The following is a 26,451-nucleotide window of genomic DNA, read 5'->3' on the forward strand; positions in this document are numbered from 1 at the left end:
ATTAATCTTGCAGCGGCATTTTGGATTAATTGTAGAGGTTTGATAGAAGTGGCTGGAAGACCTGCCCAGAGAGCATTGCAATAGTCCAGCCTGGATAGAACAAGAGCTTGAACAAGGAGTTGTGTTGCATGTTCTGAAAGAAAGGGCCTGATCTTCCTAATGTTGTATAAAGCAAATCTGCAGGAACGGGCAGTTTTAGCAATGTAGTCTGAGAAATTCAGCTTATCAATCACAAATCCAAGGTTTTTAGCTGTTTTTGAAGGAGTTATGGTTGATGAGCCTAACTGATGGTGAAATTTTGATAAAGTGATGGGTTTGTTGAAACCACAAGCAGTTCTGTCTTAGCCAGGTTGAGTTGAAGGTGATGGTCCGTCATCCAACAAGAAATGTCTGTTAGACATGCTGAGATGCGAGCAGCTATCGTCGGATCATCAGGATGGAATGAGAGGTAGAGTTGAGCGTCATCAGCATAGCAGTGATATGAAAAGCCATGTTTCTGAATGACAGAACCATGTGATGCCATGTAGACAGAGAAGAGAAGTGGTCCAAGAACTGAGCCCTGAGGCACCCCAGTAGCTAGATGTTGCAACTTGGACACCTCACCTCTCCAAGACACCTTGAAGGACCTATCTGAGAGGTAAGACTCAAACCACTGGCGTGCGGTTCCTGAGATGCCATTTTCCAATAGGGTTGACAGGAGAATATGGTGGTTCACCATATCAAAAGCAGCGGACAGATCCAGCAAGATAAGTATAGAAGATCTGGATTGGATTTTTATACGTACTCACACTTAAAGGGACTTAAAGAGATGCACCTAAAAAGAAAAAAAATTCAACAAATGTAATTTAAAACCTGTTTAAGTTTTTCTTTTTTGTGTGAAACACAAAAGGATATATTTAGCTGAATGTCCAAGCTGCTTTTTTCCCCCACACAATGAAAGTGGATGGAGGACAGGGACAGCAGTCATTGTCATTCATATTCATTAAATAACATTCTATTAAATATCTTTTTTTTGTGTGTGTTTAACACAAGGAAGTTTGAAACTACAACAAGGTAAATAAATGATGTTCAAAAAAATTATAAAAACCTAAAATGTCTAAGTGTACATAGATAGATAGATAGATAGATAGATAGATAGATAGATGTGCAGTTAGTAGGGGTATATCCCAACAGACTCAAGGCAGATAGATTTTTTTATTAGATAGATTAGATCGTTTTTTTCTGACATGTTGGTGTTATATCTTTCACTTGGATGATGTTGTTGCACTGAGCGGGTATAGAAAAGAATCACCGGCTCATGTGTCAGCAGCATCATCACACGCATGCGTCATGGCACTCTCGTGAAAGCGCGTTGAAGACTGACATGGAAGAGAAGAAATTGTTGAATAAGGTTGTAATTTTTTTATTTTCTTTGCAGACAAAAAGTATTCTCGTAGCTTCATAACATTACGGTTGAACCACTGATGTCTCATGGACTATATTAACGATGTCTTTACTACCTTTCTGTGCCTTGAACATGGTAGTTGCGTTGCCGTCTATGGAGGGTCAGAAAGTAATGACAGAACTATCCTTTAATGCATTAACTAATGTTAACAAATAAAACCCTATTGTTAGGTGTTACCTTATTATTAATATTAATATTAACATCATCATCATCATCTGTAAGCAGTTGTAGCACTCCACTACTTAATCTTTCACAGTGTCACAGAAAAATTAAATTACATTATACCCAAGCTATGAGTCTGTGGTCACCAATAGTTAAATGTAAGAGAAAAGACTGGGATACCACAGAATAATGCAGAGACAATAAATAATTTCTAATGGGTTGTTCTTATTGGATGCACACAACTAGTATTGTCTGAATCACAAGTCAATGACTCTTACGAGCTGGTTCTTTTAAAGAATCACTCAAAGGTCTTTGGATCAGTTGAACAAATGACTCCCTGAATCTGTCATAGCAGTAAGTGAATAAACAGCTGATTCACTTATAGACCGTATGTTTTCTCAGAGGCTGTCACACTCTAAAATAAACAAAAGCGAATAATAAATGTAGTTCTTTAAACTTGTTGACTCAATACAAAACCACAGAGGAGAGTGCTGCCTCTTATTGAGATTCTACTTATGTAACGGCACATATGCATGTCACTGTTTGTGAAGATAATTCAGGAATGTTAAATAGCACTGACACAAATTAATAATTATTTGATACGACAGAATCAAAGGGCACTGGGGCTCCATGAGCTTTAAAAATTTGGATCAATACTCTACCTGTCATGAGACAAGCCTTTTCTGAGTGCTTCACACTGCTCTTGACCTTCCTCTTCATTTAATGCATTAGGCAAGCAAGTCAAGCAGAAAGCACTGCTTTCAGGGTCATACATTTATCATGTTTTAAAAGCCTGATCTTCAGAGCACTGAATTATATAATAATGTGCTGAAACCTTGGAGTGGATTGGTGCACAAAAAAGAAGAGATAAAAATAAACCAGGTTTTATGTTCATATATTATTCCCTCAAACTAAGGGATGAAGGATGTCCTTGAATATGTTATGGACCAAGTCAAAAGCATTTTGTTTGTTAAGGGACACGATTTATTTTGCTCTTTGTGTCAAATTGGCATGCATTCCTCGAGTCGGACTTTGTTTGAATGCACAATTGGTGAATCTTTGCGCTGTGAGTGATTACCGTGTAATTGGGATTGCCAGGTTGTATACGGAGTTCAGCGAGGATCCAGATCCCATTGGTAAGTTTGAGCGACTGATACAGCATGTCCTGGCCTTCTACGTTCCTCTTGGCGATGGTGTAGATGTTGTTGTTCTGCAGTTTGCCTGACACTGTATCTGCCAATACCACAGACACATGGTTACCCAACAAGATATTCACAGAAGTCTCTCACTAGACTACAGTTATCAGAAGAAAAGCTACAATTCATCCATTAAAAAAAACAAAAAAAATATGGAATGGTCTAATGAGCATTTGTTATAAGTATTTCCTATGAAACAGTAAGGGTACATGGCAATAACCTGTTTGTACCATGGATGAATGCATTGAATACACTTGTAATAGATACATTTCTGTCAGTTTCTTCACAATCAGCTTATGGTTGGCAAAGAGCATAAGCACAGTATGCAAATTACTAGCAAAGTATGAGCATTAGCACAACTGAAGGCACACAATGAACCGCAATTTGCTACTTGCAACTTCCTTGTTGGAGACAGTTGGTATTTGAGTAGTCTCGCGTAGCCAGACCTTCAGACTCACAGCAGAAGGTCTGGGAACCTTGGCCGCTTTGAATGGCAAGGACCGCCCAAGAGGCCATATGACTGACAGATAAAGCAACCAATCACATTTCGTTGTGTGCCGCATCATGTTTAGGGGCGTGGAAATGTCCCCACAATAACAGACCGGTGTGTAAAACATTTGGACGTATTTTAAAGATTCTATGCCGCGAACTTTAAATATTTCACATACTTTTGAAAATCCAGCGTTTAGTTGATCCTGATAAGCACTCATTATCACAATTGTAAACACGACGGCTTTCTTCTTCCATGAGGGGGTTGGGCGTCACGGCATATTTGTTTCTAGGCAGTACGTTAAAAGAACGCGACACGCACGTCTCCCGGAAAGCCTGTATAATTCAACCAATCCGATGACGACTTCGAATCTCCTGAAGTGTTTCCAATTTTGTGTGCCACATGCATCAGACGTGTAGCCAACGGTCCGTGGGTGTGACATCTGAGGCTGACATACAGAATTGTATTGTCCTCGAAAAAAGTCCATTCATCTTTCTTTTATCATTTGGGTGGAAAAAAGGGTTTTGCCTATAATCATAAAATGATTCAAATTAATTTTGAATAGTTTAAAATAAAAATACATTTTACCAATTTAAAGTAAAATTGGACTCACTACGAAAATATATAATGTATGTAACACACACACACACAGTATTTACACACACTGGCATTATCTAAAATAAAGTTTACCTGAGTTTAATTATATTTGTTATGATTTGGAACTACTTCCAAATTAATTTATTCAGTCCTGCAGTTATTAGTGATCAATAATAAATTTAATAAAAAATTTATAATACAATTTATTGGTCCATTTCCCTTGAAGAGAACGTCTGTACATTTTAAATTCTTTTTTTTTTTTGGAGCACATCAACAAACAAACAAACAAACAAAAATAAATAATATATATATATATATATATATATACACTGAACAAAATTATAAACGCAACACTTTTGTTTTTGCCCCCATTTTTCATGAGCTGAACTCAAAGATCTAAGACTTTTTCTATGTACACAAAAGGCCTATTTCTCTCAAATATTGTTCACATAAAAAGCATATAAATAAACCAACAAATAAATAACAGGGATAACAAAAGCCAACCCCAAAAACATTATATTAGTCGTCATGTTTACAAAAACCTTTTTAACTTAATAATCTACTGGTAATCTACTGACTGTCTTAAAACTACTTTACACATCATACTATGAAACTCCTGAGTGATGCTGTTCTGGAATAAATCACCCCTGAGCCATATCATTGCATTTTGGGAGCATTGGACTCCATGGAACGATTGAGAGGGAATGATGAAACCCCTGGCAACAGAGATAGTCATGCGCTGAAAGACAAGGACAGGCGCAAACAAGAGCAAGGTAAAGTGGCACAATAAAACGTAATGAAGTATTTGAAGAGGGAGAAAGACGGATTGGGGAAATAAAAAGCCATAAGGTTGACGGAAAAAGAAGATGGAAAACATTTATACAGAGAGAGAAAGGTCAGAGGAAGGTGGCAGTCAGTCTGCGTTATATAAGCCACAGAATCAGGTGATGACAGCTGGTATTAGCAACATGTGGAGTGTGCTGTGACTCACTCCAGTTCACACTACTGCTGTCAATCCTCTGAGTCTGTCCTCACAATACATAGCACACACACAGAGCAGCTCATGACGGGAGAGAGAGGCGGATGAGGAGGGACACCATGCAATATTAATACAAATTTTCTAAAGAATACAATAGGGTTTTGTGGGTGGCTGCCAAGGCATTGCTATGCGGTTGCTTAAGTATACGAAATGACTGTTAAAACATTGCTATGCAGTTGCTAGGTGGCTGCTTCACCTGCATCTCTATGATATTTTGGAGGACCTGTATTTCAATTATTCTTGATCTCTGTAATGTTCATGTACAGGCAGCAATTCTGCAGCATATCAATTAGGTTTGTAAATGGTTGTAAAACATTAACGCTGAAAACTAATTAGTGATGTTTATTTTCTGCTGAATTAAGTGCTGAAATTATTCATAATTAGGAATCTGTTGATCCACCGACACGAGCGCATCCCTTCCTCCTGGACCCGAGAACTGCAGCTGCATCCTGATAAAGAACAAATCGACCAGTCTCAACAACAACAAAATGCGAAACAACTTCCCACTAATTCAATTCTATGAGAAAACATTCAGTCATTTACAAATAATAGCAATGGACACGGTGTGGGAAAAGGCATTCGGTTATAGCTTGCCCTCAATTGTACGCTCCATTACGTTCACATTGTTATTCAAGTCATGACAAGCTAGAGCCAATCTGCATCTCACAATGGCAGTTGATTATTCTCTACATGCAAATAAACACGACTGAAACAGAACAGCATGGCTTCTCCTCCCAAAACAAGGCATCAGAGAAAGAGGGGAAAAAAAAAATCAAACAGGCTCTCTGTGCTGGTCCCCGTGTTCGGCGCTCCTCCACCCCACGTGTCTGCTGCTGTATGCTCAAATTGGCTCCAGGTTGATAAATACAAATAGCGAGCTGATAAGCCTTGAAATAAACCAGCTCTGTCAGAGTCTGTGCACAGCCCACCACATTCCACAACATTTTTACACTGCCACCAGACTAAATAATTAACCATGAATTATAACAGAATGGTGGGAACTCCAGAATGGGGACCTTTTCTGCTTTTTAAAATCTCAAACTGTGCAGTGGATGTTGTGTAATAAAGCTTGAAGCAAATAATTCAATTGTTGGCTTAATATCAAAGCATCATGAAGTCACAGTCATAAATCAAGAATCTATGCTTGTTCAACACTGTCTGGGACTATGGTGAGGCCTGTGCAATGAGCTTTAATACTAGGAGTGTAAAAAAAAAAACATAATAGAATGATTAGTATGTATTACATTGCCATGTCTTATACAGAATATAATTTCTGAGCCATTCCCAGCTCACCAAGGCTGCATTTATTTGATACAGCAAAAACTGTAGTACTGTAAAATATTACTACAACTTAAAAGAAATATTTTTTTTTATATATTTTATTTAAAATTTATTTTTATTCCTGTGATGGCTAAGCTACACTTTTAGCAGTCAGTACCCCAGTCTTCAGTGTTGCTCAGTCTAGTATGCTTGTTTGCACCCCAAGAAACATTTCTTATTATTATCAATGTTGAAAACGGTTGTGCTGCTTAATGTATTTTATAGCAATCAATTTTAACATTGTACATTTGTACATGTAAATAGAATCATATTAATTGGAGTGTCTTTCAACCAGACACATTGTGGAAGGTTCCAATTCGCTGCATCAGGTGCCAGTCTGGATATGGACAGAGCCCAAACTACAAAGAGGTATGAGCACTCTGCCAAACAGCTCAAAAGGCCTTTCCAGTTACCCTGCTATTTGTAAACTTTATGCTATCTGCCTTTGATTCAATGACCACTGATCCAAACCCCTCTACTCTAACTCATGAGTCAATGCAAGTTGAGCACTAGATGAACTCACCTGCGTTTAAGTGGCAGTCTTTGATCTGGTATTGCAGCTCATTCTCATTTGGAATGTCCTTCCATGTGGCCAAGAACACCTGACGCTCTGTTGAAGAAAGGTTTAAAGCTTATCAAGTGGGATTGGCCAATCAGTGTCTAAAGTGTGCTCAGTCCTAGCTACATCCCATCAATCCACTCTTTTATAAAACCTAAGCTCAATCAAAACCTCAGTGTGAAACAGTGTGCTGTTTTTAGATTGAGCATGTGTGCGCGGAGTACTTGTACCCATTTTGCCATCCTCCACGAAGAAGACGTTGAGAGGGATCAGCGTGCTGAAGTAGAAGACATCAATATTGTTTTTCACAGCCACCTGGGGTGAGAAAGGTTGAGCGGTCAGACTTTAAAATACACTTCACTGTATAAGGGTCTAAAACGCCTCTGCAGCCCGACTGCATTTTGATGCTGTCCTTATTCACCAAACGGAATAAGAGCTTTCAGTTACACAGAAAGGGACAGAAAAGGAAAAGGGAAACAAGAAGAAAGGCACAAGAGCAGAAAAGAGGGGTAGTAGAAATCAATGGTTGCAACCCGCTGATGAGTTCTTTCATATTTTACACCATGTAAATATTATTAGACTGCAAAGCGAGCCATAGAAATCCAATGAATAAATTATGGCATAACTGACCTCTATTTTTAGCCACCCAGTGTGTTCTTTGTTGGAAAGGAAGGTCATTTAATTTTTATTAGTCATAGAAGCACAATCGGCAGACTTTTTTGTATTTTCTGACTAATTTAGGAGAAAATGTGGAATGGTTTTAAAAATAGTTCACCCAAAAATGACAATTTGCTGAAAATGTACTCACTCTCAGGCCATCGAAGATGTAGATGAGTTTGTTCATTCATCAAAACTGATTTGGAGATATTTACATCACTTGCTCACCAATGGATCCTCTGCAGTGAATGGGTGCCACCAGAAAAATCATAAAACATCATAATAATCCACAAGTAATGGACTCCAGTCCATCTATTAATGTCTTGTGAAATTAAAATCTGCATTTGTAGGAAACAAATCCATCATTAAACCGTTTTAACTTTAAACCCATTTCTTCAAAAATGAGTCCACAATCCATAACAACAGACCTAAACAAATATGTTGGTGGATTTTAATGTGAGAAGGCAACAGGGGATGGACTTTTTCACCGGAGGAAGCGTAATTATAAATTATGGACCTTGGTGATGGATTTGTTTCTTGCAGCTTTTCATTTCACAAGACATTAGTTGATCAACTGGAGTTGTGCTAATCACTTGTGGATTATTGTGATGTTTTTATCAGCTGTTTAGTCTCTCATTCTGACGGCACCCACTCACTGCAGAGGATCCACAGCTGAGCAATTGATGTAATGCTAAATATCTCCAAATCTGTTCCAATGACAAAACTCACCTTGAGGGCGAGTACATTTTCAGCAAATCTTCATTTCTGTGTGAACTATTCCTTTAAATAATACAAGGTAAAAAAATAAAATATGAAACATACTTGGATGAATCATTCAGAATGATCTATAATATGCATTTACAAAACAGACGGGTTAAATTTTTATTTCATGTCGACTTTAAATTTTATGTAAAAGGGCAGCTGGTACACTCTTCAAAATTTGTTGTATGTGTTTGCGATGACAGGACGATAATTAATACACCTGTTTAATTAACTTGGACATGGTCAGATCACAGTGTCTCCTGGCCATTCAAAGGGCATTCAGCTGCTGTTTACTGTGATGACTCTTCAGCTCATGAGAAGCCTGAACTCATTAATACAAGTCATAAACACTCTGCGGGCAGCTCTGTTTAATAGTGAATACCCAGATGCTTACACTGACAACAGTGAAGAGAGGAGAAGAGTCACAGAAAAGGATCCTTAAACAGGGGGCGCATGAAGCAAAGAGAGTAACCCAGCAGGATGTCATGGGCAGAAAATAGAGGTGGAGGAGGAAAAATGTTGGGACATCTCATTGGGACAGCAAACACTGTTGGACATCCATCCAAAGATGAACCGACACACTGGTTTAAAACGAATGAGGCAGAAACATGTTGATATAAATCATATGAAACGATGATGATTCATAATGACATTTGTATCTGATTGATGATCTGCATTAATAGACTAGCCGTGGGCAAGTACTCTGGAGTGTTTTAAAGGCATGAAATTGAATCTTTTGCAGCTGCTGCTCACACAAATTATCTCAGTAACTAACGAAGCACGTGGGGACAACTGACTCAAATAATCAGAGACCAATGTGCGTGCTGTGCAGTTGAGAGCTCGGAGGTTTGGATACACAGAGATGTAATTTAAACATTAACGGCATATTTGTAATGTGTTATTTCCTGTGGGATGATTAATGCAAAGAAGGGACCTCAGGGGGACCCATGGGCGTGTGTGGCTGTGTATGGGGGAGTGAAAACACACAGCGAAAGGCAATAATGCATTGTACCTGTAGGTTGTTGAGTGGGTCCATTTTCATCACAGGGCCGATGGTGTTGAGAGGGAGGGAGATGTCGATGCTCTGGCTGGGCATCAGTGGAGTGTGAATGGGGAGAGGTGTGGTGGGGATCACTCCAAAACTAATGACAACAACAAAGCATATGTACATAGCCTCTCATTGCTCTACTTTATGTATCAGTTACAGGCAAGGCAAATTAACACTTAGCGAGCGAGAGCAAAAATTTGAGTTACTGGCTATGTGGCCTGATTTTTTTGATGAATTTATCTGAAATGCAAATCTTTTGTAACCTTATAAATATCACTTTTGCTCAATTTAATGCATCTTTGTTGAATACAATTTTTTTTTTTTTTAATTTTAAAACCTACGGACCTCGAATTTTTTAATGGTAGTGTATTTAAAATGTATTATATATATAATACTAAATTCAGTTATATAACCAAATATACTGGTATTATTTAAAATAAAACAACAATTACTCAAATATAAAATCTTCATTTTGGACACTGGTTACAGAAAAAATATGCCACAATGACTATCATCAACTATTATCAGAATGATTAATATCATAAACATAAACACAGACCTGTTCTTGTTGAACTGGACGGCAAAGTCAGTCATGTGCTGCAGTGCTTTATTGGTGAAGGTCATGTCCATGTACATGTGCCCTTGACGCCGAGAGAAGGTTCCAAATATCTCCAGTCCTTTTGCCTTGACTGCTGGCAGCCATACCTTCACAAACCAAAGAAATTAATCCCCACCGTACCTCCTCTGTTTTACAGTTTTGTTTACTTAATAAATTAAGGCTATGCTCTTCTCTAAGAGGATAACTACAGTCATTCTAAATTGAAGGGCACTTTAATGCAGGAGTCTGACATTCGCTTACACTCACTCACCCAGACACTGCTTACAAGAACTGAGCTGGCATCCAAAAAGAAACAAAATCAGATAAAAAGAGACAAATGAACACATATATAAGTAGGCACCCAGAGCACCAGGGGAATTGGATAACTCCACAAGGTAGATCATAAAGGACTAATTGTGCTCTGTCCTACTCTACTGATTTACTCTGGCTCTAATGGAGCTCTTATTAATGAAGATGCCTGAGACTTTGTGCCCCCGCAAGCTGTTCTGCACGCCTGCATTTATGTAGCACATGAAGTTAATGCTCATGCTGGACAATGAGAACAGACTGAACTTCCTTTCTTGAAAGGCTCTTCATTATGATATAAAAGATCAGAAATGGGTGAGGGGTTATGGTTTAAAGTTAAGTGGTGAGTAGCACTCACAGTTTTAGGTGCCACAAATCCTCCTGTAGCAACGGACATTCCTGAGGACAACTCAAACAGGTCATTGAGGCCGCTACTGAGAGCAGCAGGTGTAGGAGACGGAGCGAAGGTGTTGGGCACCGATGACGGGATGAAGTTTTGGCCCACCTGCGTGACACAAACAGAGATCATAGAGATAAGATTTCTAACCGTCAAAAGAGTTTAAACTACTCTAGGAAGCGTTTGTGTATCCTTTTAAATCACAGCAACAGGCATTCTTCATGTAGGCGACACCAGTTGTGCAGGATATGAGGAGAATGAATTGTATTTTGATATTAGGGACAAACCACACTACTGATCAAATGTTTGGAATAATTAAGATTTTGCAGTGTTTTTAAAAGATGTCTCCTATGCTCACCAAGGCTGCATTTATTTGATCAAAAATACAGTCAAAATATGATATTGTGAAATAATTAATAAATTAATATTTTAATCTAATGGAACTGTTTTCTATTTTAATATATTTTAAAATGCAATTTGTTCCTGAGATGTCAAAGCTGAATTTTCAGCATCATTACTCCAGTCTCCAGGGTCATGTGATTCTTTAGAAATTATTCTAATATGCTGATTAGGTGCTCAGTTATTATCAATCATTATTGGTATAAATTAAATAATAAATGATTATTAATCAATGTTGAAAGACAAAAATATTAAGCAGCAAAAATGCTTTTCAACATTGATAATAATGAGAAATGTTTCATTCTGAAGGATCATGTGACACTGAAGACTGGAGTAATGGCTGCTAAAAATTCAGCTCTGCCATCACAGGAATAATTTTTAAATATATTAAATTATAATAATATTTCACAATATTAATATTTTATTTTTGATAAAATAAATGCAGCCTTGATGAGCAAAGGAGACCAAGGAAAAACAAGGCATTTAGGTACCAAAAAAATTTTTAAAAATCACCAGCACTTTAAAGACAAATGACAAAGTAGGTTATGTTAAACAGAAGTTCATCATATCAGGAACATCATATCACCTCAAAGCAGGATGGATTTTTGTGCAAACAAAAAAGAAACAAAGCAGAACACAGCTAGGTGTCTACACTAGACAGGCTATTAAGAATCATATAAATAGCACACAACATGCTGAGTGCGGACAGACGGATACGAGCGGAGAGAGAGAGAGGAGCTCACTTACTGCAGGACTGCCCCCAACACCTCCTCCCAGATCTCCCCCGAGCTACAACAGAGAACAGAAGACCCATTTCCAGGCCAACAAACAACATGAGAGAGACAGAGAGACACGTCCAGGATCCATTATTAACAGAGTTTTCCTGTTTACAAAGGAAATGTCGTCACAAACAACTTTTAAAACCTGCTATGTTGTACTTTTTGTTTTGCCAGTTGCTAAAATCAACCTGAAAATGTAATCTATGAGACACCCGCTGCTATTGATTCAGCTGTGGACTAAGACTGAGATGAGTGAAGCTGCAGGAAGGAAGAGTTGAGTGGTGCTCCTGCATTACAGACAGTTATTGTTGCTGAATCCCCATGATGGTTAGCACTGAAGCTGAGCAGTGATTTCATAGGCTGAAAGCAACAATTCAGCTTTTTTTCAGCGTGTTAGCAAAAGTTGTGGAATTGAAGGAAAAACAGATTTGTGAGTGAACCGCACTGGTGAAAATCCTGAAATACTGAAAAAAAAAAAATCCACAAGACTTCAACAATACGACAAAATGTCACTATGTCCATAACATGAGATAAATATTGCTATTAGAGCTATTTTACTGTAAAATAACAAATGAATAAGAAAAATATTATAAAAGCAGGGCAAGACTTTTTTTTATCCATTGATATTAATTGGACTGTGGTAAATGTTTTATATAATGGGTGTAGAGATTTGGTGATAACAGCAACTAACTAGAATGAAAAATGTTTCAGTGGACCGAAGTATTACATTTTGATGAAAGACAAATATTTCTTTTTGTTTGGAATAAAGTTTACCAATGCATCCTGCACAATAATACTATAAATGTGCATTTAGAAAGTAAACAGGGTCTTTGAATTTATGATGACTAAAGCCATGTAAATTCCTTCTCTCAGTCCACATTCCTCTTACTGACCTTCAGCCGTACAGTCACCTTGATTTTCTCAGTGAGGAAATGAGCAAGATTAAACAACCCTACAGCTTCACACTCAGCAGGACACAAATCACAAGCTGAGCTGTAAAGCGCAACATGCAACATTTAGGGTTTGGGAGAAGTGGATGGTTGTGTCAAATGCAAATATTCTTAACCAAATTTCAATGGAGAGAAAAAAAATAAAACACTTGAGTTTTCGGAGTCATAATGTTATTCAGATTAGACATAGACTTAGTGCCCCAGACCTGCTAAATGTCAATGTAAATCTGTTATGAGATAAAGAGGCCGGTAAGACTGCGAGTTTAAAAATGCATCCCTTCAGGTGCTGAGTCTGCAGCGTTCGTCTCTTTGAAACACTCACGACCTTGAGCAGTCAGATGCTTCTGCAGATTGTTCAATGTTTAACATTCCTCAGCTCTGAACACTGTCTTCTTGACGAGGATGACGAACACATTGGTATTTTATTGGAATGACTCATTTAGTCAGCAAAAGTATATTCATTGTGAATACAAACCTTTGTGCTAGTGTTAAGCTGTGAGATGTGACCAGGTTTAACAATTAGGTGGAAAGGAAAAAATAAATCACTGCCAATTTGTTTGACAATCCATTCTAAATCTTGTACACTCCTGTCCATTTTGAGTACTGAATTTTTGTTGGATTCCATGTCCATTTAGAGAACATAAAAGGTCATTACATTCAGCATTAGGAGTCAGTGGCAGACCCAATAAGAATTATTACACCAGATCAAAACATAACTCTCAGTTAGGCATGAGGCACTCATTTTTTTGAGTCATGAGTTGCCTGAGTGAATAGCTGGGTGATCGGCCTCAAAGTAGCTCTGAATAATTAGCTCTCAGGTTCATCTAATATGTTAAGAGCTGTTTGCATAAAACACGTTCTTGTGTAGAGCTAGAAGGAACAGAACACAGGAGCGGAACGCATCTCTTGACAGGTTTTACAAGCTTTGTCAACCCAAACTTCAAATTGCAGTAGGAAACTCATAAATATGACGCAATGGCCAAGGACGTCTGTCTGAATGGCTGTAGTGGTGTTGCTTTATGGGGAATGAATTTAAAGACACAACCGCTCCTGTATAGTGCAGATTTACTGTTTAGCAAACTGTCGAAGAGCTAAAGCATGCCAATTAAAGCACAGGAAAAACAGAAACAAATGATATAAAACAATTATAATAATACACTACCATTTAAAAGTTTGGGGTCAGTAAGATTTGTTTTAAGAAATTAATTCGTTTTTATTCAACAAAAACGGTATTACATTTAAATGAAATTACATTAAATTGATCAAAAGTGACAGTAAAAGTGACTTTTACACTGTTATAAATGATTTAAATTTCTAATAATTGCTGTTCATTTGAATTTACTATTCATGAAAGAATCCTTAAAAAACATTCATCACCGTTTCCACAGAAATATCCAGCAGCACAACTGTTTTCAACATTAATAATAATATAAAGACATGTTTCTTGAGCACCAAATCAACATATTAGAATGATTTCTGAAGGATCATGTAACACTGAAGACTGGTGTACTGCTGAAAATTCAGCCTTGCATTAAAACGAATAAATTACATTTTAAAATATATTAAGATAGAAAACTGTTACTAATAATTTAGCAATGTTTCAAATATTACTGTTTTTAACTTTACTTCTATTTTTGATCAAATAAATGTAGCCTTGTGAGCATAAAAGACGAATTTGAAAAACATTAAAAAAAATTTTTTTAAATCTTACCAACCCCAAACTGTATGTATAAGAGAATATATCTAGATAGGTGACTAGTCTGTCAATCTTTGTGACCCATCTTAACATTATATTATCTATTATATATGTCATATCTTGCCTGGGGCACAAGAACCAGCACCTCAACTTTTCCCACCTCTGAATACTGATTTAACTGCTGGTCAAGTCTCACAACCTATGTTTTGTCATTTGGTGGAGGAGTGGTTCATAAGGAGTATCACTGAGCAGTGAAACTCAATTATGAGTATATCACTAGTCTAGAGACGGGATTGCAAAACCTTTCCTTACAGTCCTGTTCAACACGTCTTGAGCTAGAACAGCATCTTCACACAGCAAGTGGCATTGTGTCTCTATCCTGGTTTGTATAGGGCACCCGTGCAAAGCTCTGACATAGATACTCCTCCAATTTGGGAGAAGATTGCACTGAGGAGATAAAAATGCTTTACATGTGCCATGCTGGAGATGGCTGCTTGACAAATCCAATTATTCACAAGGAGGAGAACATAGGCCTTTTGTGGCTCCAGGAAAAAAAATGAACAAATTGCTTCTGGATGTGAAGATCCTGGCATATACCTGCAATATTTCCCATAATATTCATTAAAGGGACAGATCACCCAAAGATGAAAGTTCTGTCATAATTTATTCACCCTCATGTCATTAGACAGTACAATTTTCTTTAGTGGAGCACAAAAGAGGGTATTTTGCTGAACGAAGGTAAGATGGTTCATTTTTAAAGCTCTCAATTCAAAGCCTGACAAAGACCGATTGGGGTCAAAATGTTGCAATTCATTCAATTAAAATTCTTAGGGAGCAAAAATAACAGTGTGTCTGTCTTTTTGCATATAACTTTTAAAGCTCAACACAACAGCCATCATTAACTGTCATTGCACTGTAAAAATGATTTTTCAAAGTTGCAAATAAAAGACTATTGGAGTATGTGTCACTAGAAAATACCATTTTAGCCTTTCTACTTTAAAATTTCATATTTTATTCAATGTGTTAGGGTAATCACAGGTTATACCAAATTTTTCAGTATAAGGAAAAGAGCAGTTAAGACATTCAGTAAAATTCCACTGAAGAAAGTGACATAAGGGTGAGTAAATTATGACACTGGGTTGAGCTACTCCTTGTAAATAATCTGTGAATATGGTTACACTTTATTTTAAGGTGGTGATGTTACAGTGTAATTACACAAATAAGTACATATACTACATATACTTACTATGGGGTTACGTTTAGATCCTTGTAATAATACATAATTTATTATTAACTTGTAGTACTATAGCACATGTAACATGTAACTACACCTTAAAATGAAAATTTATCATAAATATTAAAATAAATGTAAATATTAAATGGTTTTGTGAATGTTTAGATTTCTCAGCGTGTTCATTTTATGCTGTCCTTTTAGAGAACATGAACATTAAGATTTGCACACATCCTGACCAAAAATGTTAAATCTTTTCTTTACTTCACTCAGGAACTGTGCATGTGTGTTTTGAGTGGAAGATTTTATGTGGGTTGATGACTGTGTATAAGACGGCAAGACATTTAGCCCTGGGGTTCTGGTGCTGCAGTTGAGCTCTGCTTCAGAGTCAGAACACTTCATATACCACAGCCTCTCCACTTCAACACATGCACATCCTGCAGCTACGCCATGATCAGTGCTCAAAAAAAATATTAAAGGGGCCATATTTTACAATTATGCAGCATGTTATTTTTACCCTGAATCCACCAATAATGTTAGTCAAGGTTTTTTGCACCAAAAATGTTGCAGTTTAGTTTCAAATGTACATTTTTCACTCTCTCTTTGACCTCTGAATTAAACTAATGCTGCAACTGTACCTTTAAATTTTATATGTAAATGATCTCTGCTATGATTGGATAACCTAAATATACCGTACCATATAGATGTAAATTTGGGTAATCACAGGTTAACATGCTCCAGTTTGTGTCAGAGTACAGTGGGTTCCAAAGGTCTAAAAGTATGGGATTTAAAAACAAATTAAGGCCGAGAGGCACACCGAGAGGCACCTTTTTAAAAATAAATTCTATTGTCAGTGAGCATTCTGCGTGCTGTTTATGTGCACTTTAGCCGCCCGACGTCATTCGCATTTTTTTTTCCATTGTCCAATCGAATGAATGGAGAGGCGGGCCTTCTCTTTTGGTGACAGGTGTTTACAGTTGCTTGGAATGTCTGGAGACTGCAATGATGGAGGAGAAACTCTTCGTGGCTGTCGCAGGTTACCCCATAGCTGTATTTTTATTTTTTTTCGTTTCTGCTAATATGACAGTTTATTTAACAGCAAACCAAAGATTTTAGAGCGCTTGCGCTATAATCCTTGATTAGACTGACAGGACAGCTGATTCGGTGGTTGCCTAGCAACATAAAAAATGCAGCGTACTGCTTAAAAAAAAAAAAAAAGTAAACCAAAAAAGGCAGTGCGGTGCTCCTTGTGTTTTCAAATCTGAAAAACGCGTTCTGTCTGATCGGGGCCTTACACTTGATAATAAACATTATGAAATTAAGAAATATTTCTGATTCTGCAATTTTGTGTCACTAAGCAAATAATTAAATGTACAGATGTTCAGATTGTTCTTGCTTCCATTGAATCTCAAGATGCTCTTGGAATCATCTCAAATCAAAGCAAAAGAGGGACAAACCAAATACTAAAATGTTCTGAAATTCATGTTCATTTTTTGTTCAAATTGTTATACTGTATACTGATAACATTATTTGCATTGAAAAGGACAGGCATGTCATATTGACACTTTTGGACCCACTGTATATCTACATAGTACAATCAAACTCTTATCAACAAAAGGGCAAAAAATCCTGTTTTCTATTATATGCACACCTAAAACTGCATTTAGTCGTGATCAGCCTTGAGTTTCCCCGCATCATATTTCAAGTTTGGATTTGCAGTACTGAGCAGCATTCAGCACTGTGTCAATAAATGATGAGCGTTTGATTGAAAGTCAAAGCGCTTATGCAATCACATTCCCTTTCCAGTTAACAAGCGCTGACCTCGCTGCTGTTTCACCCTGCAGTTCTTCACTTTGCTGTTCACTGTCATCAGGCAGAAGCTTGTGAGACGTGGTGGTCATGGTAACGAGTGTGGTTACCGCTCAAATGTGAAATACACTGCTGCAATCATCTCACGCTTAGTGGAATACCCTAAAGCCTCTAAACCACACCTGCACCAGTGAACACGCTATCCAGGCTGAACTCAAGCCGCAGAGAAACTAGTGAGCTTAAAAAACAAACACTGGTCACTCTAAAAGGGCGTTATAAAAGACGGTAAAATCCACCAACAGAAACAGACAATTATAAGACAAGAACACGCACCAAACTGTCCAGACCACCTCCGAGGAGATCCACAGCGCCTATCTGCATGGAAGACCCCTGTGGCACGTTGACGGGGGGACCGAGGTCCAGATTAAGCAGGTCTCCCAGAAGGTCACCCTGAGATGGAATGACTTGGGGTTGATCGATAGAAGCAGTCGGGCCGGCACTGACTGGACTCTCCCCAGTGTCGATACTACAAAAGAATGATAACACACACTGAGATGGGCAACACTGAGTGAACAAAGGATTTTTCATTGTTCTAGTGGAGAGAGGACAACATTGGGTCTGTTTGGCACTACTTTCGATGAGTCCCCCCATTGTATTACGGGACTGAGACTGATTCAGACATCCTTTTTCGAAAAACAGAGAATCTCACATAGAGATGAAACAACATGAGCCATTTTTAGCCAGTGAAATGTTCAAGACGTTTAGCCGCCTCAGTACCTGCCATGCTGGATGGGCAGATGTTTGCGGTGAATGCCGTGGCTTCCTTCCACAAAGGCATTGGGGGGTTTGTGGTAGACGGAGGCCAGTGAGCCGATGTGGCAGATGAGCTCGTCCAACAGGGTGGGCTCGATCAGATCTGTTTCCTCTGAAATCAAAGGCTTCTCAGACAGCACAACCTCTTTAGCGGTCACAGGGTCGGTGGACAGCAGGCGCCAGTATATGTAGCCGCGATCACGCAGGTCAGGGTTATCAGAGTCCTGAGGAGATGAAGAAAAAATGGAGTGTGAATGGAGAGGAAACGTAACACTGACAGCCAGACGCTGAGCTCCTTTTGAGATTTGACACTATTATCCATCATGCTGTTAGAAAAACACTGTCGTGTGCAATGAGCATAAGTTTGCAATTGTCTTTCATTACAAATATATTCAAAAAAATAAATCTTTATCTGACTGATATATAGTGCATATGCACTTGTTAACTGTATTTTTGATATGTAGGATCAAGCACTAAAGGCCAAACAAATAATTTTCAGCTGCTAATATCAGCACCTCTCCATCTCACCTGAGTGGCCAGACTGAGCACTTGCTGAACCAGCTCCTGAGTCTCTGAGGGCTTCTTCAGGAACAGCTTCACTATGGCTGTCAGCAGAGTCAACTGGACCTGAAAGCAACAATGCAGTGGATACTGAATCAGATCCCTGCTTTTAAACAAACTAAATGCTGTATACAAAACAAAAACCATAACAGAAACACCCAAACAAAACAAAAAACACCACAAAAAAAAAAAACCTCACCAAACCAAACAATAATATCAAACCTGAGTGCTTTCATCATGGAAGCCCTCAAGGAAACTCTCCAGGAGCTCATCAGCGTTGTCGATACGCTCGGCATATTCGCCGACAATCCAGATCATGGCAGCTCGAGCATCTGGTTCATCCAGAGAGTCCAGGTTTTCACACAGAGTAGCAATTATGCTCTCATACCTGCACAGACAACAGAGAGGTGTTTTAGCTGCCCATTAGTTACATGTTCTTTCATTCCACATTAGTTTACAAACTAAGGCTACATTTACACGACAACGATGTAGCCAAAAACGGAAACGTTTTTCCCTTGCGTTTTTAAAGGGGTCATATGATGCTTTTTTAAAGATCATTATTTCCTTGCGTTTTTAAAAAGTTTCACGTATACACGACAACGTTTTCAAAACGATTCGCATTTATCCGCGAAAACGGCCAAAAACGCTGTATTACGTATGCCAGGCCAGTAGTTGGCACTGTCACCTTGTTAGTAAACAGTACCTGTAGGGAAGTCACGATTATATGTTGTATATGATGCGTCTCCGCTATTGGTTGTAATATTGGTGAAGTAAATCCACACTTTGCTGAAGAAGAGTTAGCAAAGGCTTGCCTTTAAAATCAACACATACTGCGCATGTCTACATACCCAACACGTACTACGCACGTGCATGACGTCACCGTTTTGAAAGATTCCCGTATTGGGTGTTTACACGGAAACGTCAACGGGGCCGTTTTCAAAAACTTGCACTTTGAAACCCGTTTTCAAAAATATGCGTTTTCGTTGTCGTGTAAACGAACAGTCAAAACGCATAAAAAGTTTCCCGTTTTTGGATGAAAACATTGTCGTTTAAATGGCCCCTAATATATACTCCTAGTGTGCTGCGTACACAGGTCGGCTCCTCACATGAAGACTGTTCCAAAAAGTGGGTTCCTTAATAATGCTAAGATACCACATTTTAGTCTAATTCTAGGGCAGCACAGAATGTACACTTTACAGAAACTGCAATCCCAGAAAACATTGTGACAAGCTCAGTGAAAAGACAAGCGTGATTTCATTCAGTACTAAAAGGTTACAAAAAAAATGTCATATGAGAGCTATGAACTGACTTGTTGGGGTATTTGCGGAAGATGTCCCTAATGACCACAATGGCCTCTTGCACGACGTAATTGACTTTAGTCTGGATGAGGTCCAGCAGGGTGCTAACACAGCGCTCAGCTGATTGCTGTACACACAGATATAAGAGAAAACTCAGTCACAGCTATACATTACAATGACAAAACTCATCACAGCACTACAGCACTTGATCCATGGTACACAATGAAAAAAGCAATATAGAAAAGAAAATTCTATATTGCTTATAGAAAAGAAGAGATTTTAAGACATTTCTCTATGGAATGAGGTGACATACATACAGATAGAGCTGAATAACATACCTCCACTTTGATGGCACAACGGCCGATGGCTCGAACGGCTTTCCTAACAAAGTCTACATCCACTTCAGTAGCATACTCTTTCAGTTCAGCCAGTACCTACAGAAATTAACATCATTTTAAATGGATTTCTATAGAAACTAATCATACTTCCGAATGAATTAAATGAAAGGCTGAATGACCTCCACAAATGAAAGGCTGAATGACCTCACGACGTTATAAGCTTGGGGGGAAAGTTCGGGAAGAGTCTGATGTTAACATCTAACAAATGGACATGTTTGTGGGGGAAATAGCTAAATGACTTAATATAAGTAAATGGAAAAACAGCAAAGAGGTGTATTAGAATGAAATGTAACGAAGTAATTTGTCATCAGATGCAGTGTAAGCAGAGCTGTCATTTTACACGAGGCAGCTCAGAGCTTAATGGGCTTAAGCATGTGTTTTTTGCTAAACACAATGACAAACCATCACTGAATATAAAGTGTAAGGGACCATATTCATTTTAGGCACAATTCTGAGTAATATGCAATTAGGAGAAATTGACAGTTCCGCTTTACCGAAGATTAATTTGTTATCTTTGGAATGCAATGTGCAATATAAAAAAAGTGTACATATGTAGGTCTTGCATACTCATACAAAAAAGACATGTACATTGTACATTAATTAATGTTGCATTTTTATGTAACATTCAGTCGAACATTTAATTTTTCATTTGAAATAAAGTGTTGATACATTTTCCTGTTACTGAAATCTAAATCTCAGATTACTGCTGCCAATGTCCTAGCTACATTTTTTTGCTAGGATCACAGGTAATTTAGGACAGAGCCGATCTATGAGAGAGAGAGATCGCTATATTTACATAAATGACAGTGTGATCGCTATATTTACATAAATGACAGTGAAAATCATTGAAGTTAATGATCTTATTAATGCAGCTTTAATTAGAGTTAGAGAAATAGCTCTATTTTTTTTTAAACGTTTAAAGTCGTGGATTAGCTGGCTGCTTCTGCCGACTAATGAAAAGCACTGGCTACAAGATAAATGTGTGTGATTTCTTTTGCAACTACAGAACTACAGATTCTTAAATGCTCAAACTTGCTTTGTTTACTTCACACCATGATAATAATCACGAGATACAGTTTTCTTGTTGAATATCCTGTTCACATTGTCTTTAAAGTAGTGCTGTCAAACAATCAATTGCATCCAAAATAAAAGTTTTTGCTTACATATGTGTGTGTGTACTGTGTATATTTATTATGTATATATAAATACACACACATGCATGTATATATTTAAGAAAAATATGTTTTGTTTATATATAAAATATTTATATATAATATAAATGATATATGAATATAAATATATATACACGTAAATATTTGTAAAATATATACGTATGTTTGTGTGTATTTATATATACATAATACATATACATAATACATATTATATAAACAAAAACTTTTATTTTGGATGCGATTAATCACGATTAATCATTTGACAGCACTACTTTAAAGCTAAGAGTCAAACATAGTTTGAAATACCTGGGCAATGTTGGCATGAGAGGCCAGGCGGATCATGATGTCCAGTTTCTCCAGTTTGACGTAGATGGGGTCATTGTACTTGACAAAGAACACTTTGATCTCTTGCTTTAAAATCTCAGGCCTGCAGGTAGAGAGAGCGATCACCATTTGATCAAAACATTTAGAATACCTAAGCAAACAGACAGCTGGACAGTATTGCCATCTAGTGACAATACAGAATGTGCTCATGTGTAAAGACACTGAGTGATTAGCACAACTCTTAAACTAGTGCCACAGAAAACAACTAAAAAGACTGAAAAATAAGGACAGCAGTCTAACCGTTTCTGCACAATAAGGTTGATGTTCCTCAAGGCCACATATTGAACCTCAGGTTCCCCAGACAACAGCGTGACGAGGGGAGGAGAGAGCTTCTTCAGAAGAGTGTTGTAGTAATCTGAGTCTTTGGGCAGGAGTTCCAGAAACTTCATCAGTACCTTCACCGCTGACAGCACCACAGCCGAGTTAGCATGAGAGAGACGTGGGGTTACACGCTCACAGATACTAAAAGAGACAGAAAGAGGGAGTTCAGAAAGATGCTCTGGCATTTGTTACTGAATAGGTTTACTTTTTTTTTTTTTTTTCAGAAAAATAACTTGATATATTTTCACAATATTGACACAACTCTTGCCAAAATTGTTCATCATTAGATTGAACATGGAGGACAAAACCCCTATTAATCCTGCTACAAATGGATTTAAGTTTTCAACCTTGGATTTGGATCATTTTTAAATGTTTCAATAAAGTTGGCATGGAATGAATTAACAGAATGGATTGGAATATAAAGTGTGATGTACCTCAAGGTTCTGTCCTGGATCCTATTTTATTTAGTCTTAATGTTACTTTCATTTGACATTTTGAGAAAAAAAACTATATACTTAATTCTTATAGCTAGTTATAGCAAATTTCACCACGTGTTGGTATTCACCATACTGACAATATTGACTGTCAATGCTGACAACACAGGCTTTTTAAAGCTTCTAATCCACTTCAGGTTTTTTTTAGGGATGCACCGATACCGAGCTCCTGTACTCATACTCGTACTGGTTAAAATGCCCCGATACCAAACGCTGATACCACATAGCATGTGATAAGTGCCATATTCAGACAAAGAAACACCGACAACAGACAGCAGAATGGAGTTATTAGAGATTAAAGATGTCTACGAAATATATGTTTGCAATGAATATAAAACATTCAGTATTAATGCCTGTATAGCTGATTTGCGCCAGCTGGTAAGCAAATCACACTGAGTGGATTGAGGTATGCGGCAGCGCAGATGCGCGAGCTTGTCGAGTGAATATCCCTTTCTCACAGACATCACTGGAAAGCTTGTAGTTCGGTCGGATATGTCAAAAAGAAGTAAGTAAAACAATGCACAAGTTACTTAATGGTAGGGAGGAAGGGAGGGAGAGAGAGAGAGAGCGCGCGCACTTCTGTTGTGTGTGACAGCATGCCCAGGAGACTATATGCTGTCATTAAGGCTAAGGGTCAACTGACAAAGTATTGATAGTTGTGTAAATATTGACAGCTGTATGAATAATTTTTGGTTTATTGTAATCCATTACATACCTTTCTATCAAAGTTATCTGACATTATCAAGCTGAATTTGTTCTGACACAGTTTAACTCTGAGTTCTTCTCATATTTTATTACCATTTTCTAAACTATAACAAATAAACTGTGATAATGTGAGAAATGTTGAAGGTGTCTGAATAAATTTTGGTTTGACTGTATCTATTTGATAAATTAAGTTAACCAACTAACATTATACATACTCTTTTGGTTTCTGTACCCAATATTTTAAAAATGTACAAATGCAATGAAAATATTGGTATCGGTACTCAGTATCGGCAAGTACCAAAAATAAAAGTATCGGTATCGGGCGAGTACTGGAAAAAGTGGTATCGTTGCATCCCTAGTTTTTTTGTAATGCAAATTCATAGTAGCAGGAGAAAAAGAAAACCTGTAATCTACAAATCTGCTTCAGACCATTAAAGAGACCACAGTTTTCCTAAAATTTTAGATGCTGGTTGCCACATTTACATCAAAACTAAAAAACGTTTAAAAATATCTGTTTGTCTATGCAGTCTTTAACTAAGCTTGTGCATTGGATTTAAAAAAAAATGTAGTTTGAACCAAGTTATCAACCAAAACAAAACTTTAATTGTTTAATGTTTGAAAATGAAATTAAGACAGTATTAGTATTGTAAGTTTACACCTGTACAGTAAAATAAATTATTATTATTATTATTATTATATTTGAACACTTTTTTTATTTTGCAGTAAAATTTTACTTTAGTCATTTATTATTATTACAAAGCAAATTTTTTATTGCAAATTTTATTAGAAAAATCACAATTAGATTTCTTTTCTCCAAATCGTGCCTATTCAGTGTTTCCCCTATAGGTTTACAGCTTTTGAGGGGGGGGTTCTGTTTTTTCCATTTAAATTTTTCTGGACTTCTTTTTAATGGTTAAAGGGTTAGTTCACCCAAAAATGAAAATTAGGCTGTGTTTTACTCACCCCCGATGCATCCTAGGTGTATAAGACTTTCTTTTTTCAGACGAATCCAGTCGGAGTTATATAAAACCAACAGTCCTACACGGAAGCAGCTCCGGGCAGATGACGTATGAGGTCGGCTTTCAAATGCTCATGAAGTGACTCTCAGAGCAGTTAGTGAGATGGCAGACGTTAATATCACCGCAAGCGTCACGCGCGCTTCAGTACGAGTAGTAAACAAAACCTTGTATTCATTAACACATAGACACGCAGAATTCATATTTAAATAGTCGTTTTGCGGCTTAATATTCACAAATAGTGGGAGTGGGAGTGTGCTCACTTGTGTGTGTGAAACGGGGCGGAACTCCGCTGTGCGTGATGCAGAGAGCGCAACCATGTAATGTAGAGACAGAAATGACATGCCGTCATGTAAATAAGAGGGCCGCCCCCCTAATATAATGGCATGGGAAACACTGCTATTTTAAATTTTAACTAGGTATGAAAAATGTGCTATATAAATAAATTTAGCCTTGGCTAAAGGGTATAAAACATGTGGAGAAATTCATAACTTGCTGATACAACATAAGATACAAAAAATAAAAATTCATTCGCTCTCCATAATCTCCATAAACCTGTACAGACAAAGAAACACACTGAATACGAGGATTATTATCTGCCCTCACCTCTGGGCCTCACGCTCGTCTTTGGGGTTGTAGTTGGAGAGACAGTCCAGGATGAAGATCTGGCCCCACTCAGTGCATTCGTTGAGGGCTGTCAGGAGCTTATTGATGTTCTGAGGATTCAGGTCCAGAAGGTTGCTGTTGGGATGAGACTCACTGATCTCAGACAGAGCAGCAACTGCATTAGCCACAACCTACGAGTAAATCAGATATTAGTAAAGTATTATGAATGGGGAAGTATGCATACAGGACAATTAGATCAAAAGTATCTAACCATGGGGTTGGAGTCAGCAATCAGGTCCCTGAGAGAATCCAGGAAGCCCTGGTCCTCCACCATCTGGGCGTTGATGTCATGTAGTTTGGCCACACACACTGCTGCGGTCTTCCTCACATAGGGGTCTTCATCCTTCAGACACTTTCGCAGAGGCTCACACAGGTACTCGGTGATCTTGTCCACACGGATACAGCCCATTGTACGCACAGCTAGAGCTCGGATCAGAGGGTTTGGATCCTCACAGTCCTAAAAAAAAGAAAGAACAACTTCAGACCTCCTGGTGGAATTTCACAAAAATAAAAAGTCAATGTATAGTACAGTGAAGTCCAAATTTGAACTTTAACAGCAATTCTTACCTTGACAAAGCTGTTAACGGCCATGATGGCCATGTCAGGTTGACTCTTGGCATAGTTCATAAGGTACAGGTAAACCAGTTTCTTCAGCTCCAGGTTATCGGTCTGCATGCAGTTTACCACATCTGGAAACAAGGAACTAAAGAAGCAGGTAAAAAGGTATTAGCTTAAAGGGGTCATGTGATGTGGCTAAAAAGAACATTATTTTGTGTATTTGGTGTAATGAAATGTGTTTATGCGGTTTAAGGTTAAAAAAAAGTTGATGTATTTCATTAGCGACCAGCACGGATCAGCTCCAGGCATGGCGAAGCGGATATCATCCTCTTTTGGAAGGCCAAACAAAGTCGTTTCGCTTTCATAACAAAACACACAGCGCCTTCACGCCATGGCAGCGGCGGCAACAACAATACTACAGCGAGAAGAAAAGTTACGCCTTCTTTCTTTGCGTGAACATTTGGGCGGCGTTATGCAAATCTTCCCACATAGTGATGTAGAGACAGAGGCCTAGAGTGAGCGGAGGACGGCGGGCTTGCGGCAACCACATGTGACGTCCCCGGGCTGGACGCCGCTTCGTCCACGGTGAAAGCCGATCCGGCGATCCACAGCGCGAAGTTGATGTA

At 38.0% G+C, this 26,451-nt stretch overlaps 1 protein-coding gene across 1 annotated transcript in view; it reads right to left on the reverse strand.

Moving 5' to 3' along the window:
* Positions 1–26,451, reverse strand: part of ap2b1 (adaptor related protein complex 2 subunit beta 1) — a 61,093-nt gene that overhangs the window by 6,107 nt on the left and 28,535 nt on the right. The window contains exons 3-20 of the mRNA XM_016478269.1: positions 25,835–25,970; positions 25,479–25,724; positions 25,208–25,398; positions 22,306–22,527; positions 21,988–22,108; positions 20,450–20,545; positions 20,123–20,238; positions 19,036–19,201; positions 18,781–18,879; positions 18,217–18,476; positions 17,773–17,965; positions 11,722–11,763; positions 10,537–10,683; positions 9,834–9,979; positions 9,239–9,368; positions 7,038–7,122; positions 6,772–6,858; positions 2,685–2,839 (exon numbers count right to left, since the gene is read on the reverse strand). Coding sequence (XP_016333755.1) covers positions 2,685–2,839; positions 6,772–6,858; positions 7,038–7,122; positions 9,239–9,368; positions 9,834–9,979; positions 10,537–10,683; positions 11,722–11,763; positions 17,773–17,965; positions 18,217–18,476; positions 18,781–18,879; positions 19,036–19,201; positions 20,123–20,238; positions 20,450–20,545; positions 21,988–22,108; positions 22,306–22,527; positions 25,208–25,398; positions 25,479–25,724; positions 25,835–25,970 — 2,638 coding nt within the window. The remainder of the gene's footprint in view (positions 1–2,684; positions 2,840–6,771; positions 6,859–7,037; positions 7,123–9,238; positions 9,369–9,833; positions 9,980–10,536; positions 10,684–11,721; positions 11,764–17,772; positions 17,966–18,216; positions 18,477–18,780; positions 18,880–19,035; positions 19,202–20,122; positions 20,239–20,449; positions 20,546–21,987; positions 22,109–22,305; positions 22,528–25,207; positions 25,399–25,478; positions 25,725–25,834; positions 25,971–26,451) is intronic.

Source organism: Sinocyclocheilus anshuiensis, unplaced genomic scaffold, assembly GCF_001515605.1.
Source record: "Sinocyclocheilus anshuiensis isolate Anshui unplaced genomic scaffold, SAMN03320099.WGS_v1.1 scaffold2571, whole genome shotgun sequence".
Lineage (NCBI taxonomy): Eukaryota > Metazoa > Chordata > Actinopteri > Cypriniformes > Cyprinidae > Sinocyclocheilus > Sinocyclocheilus anshuiensis.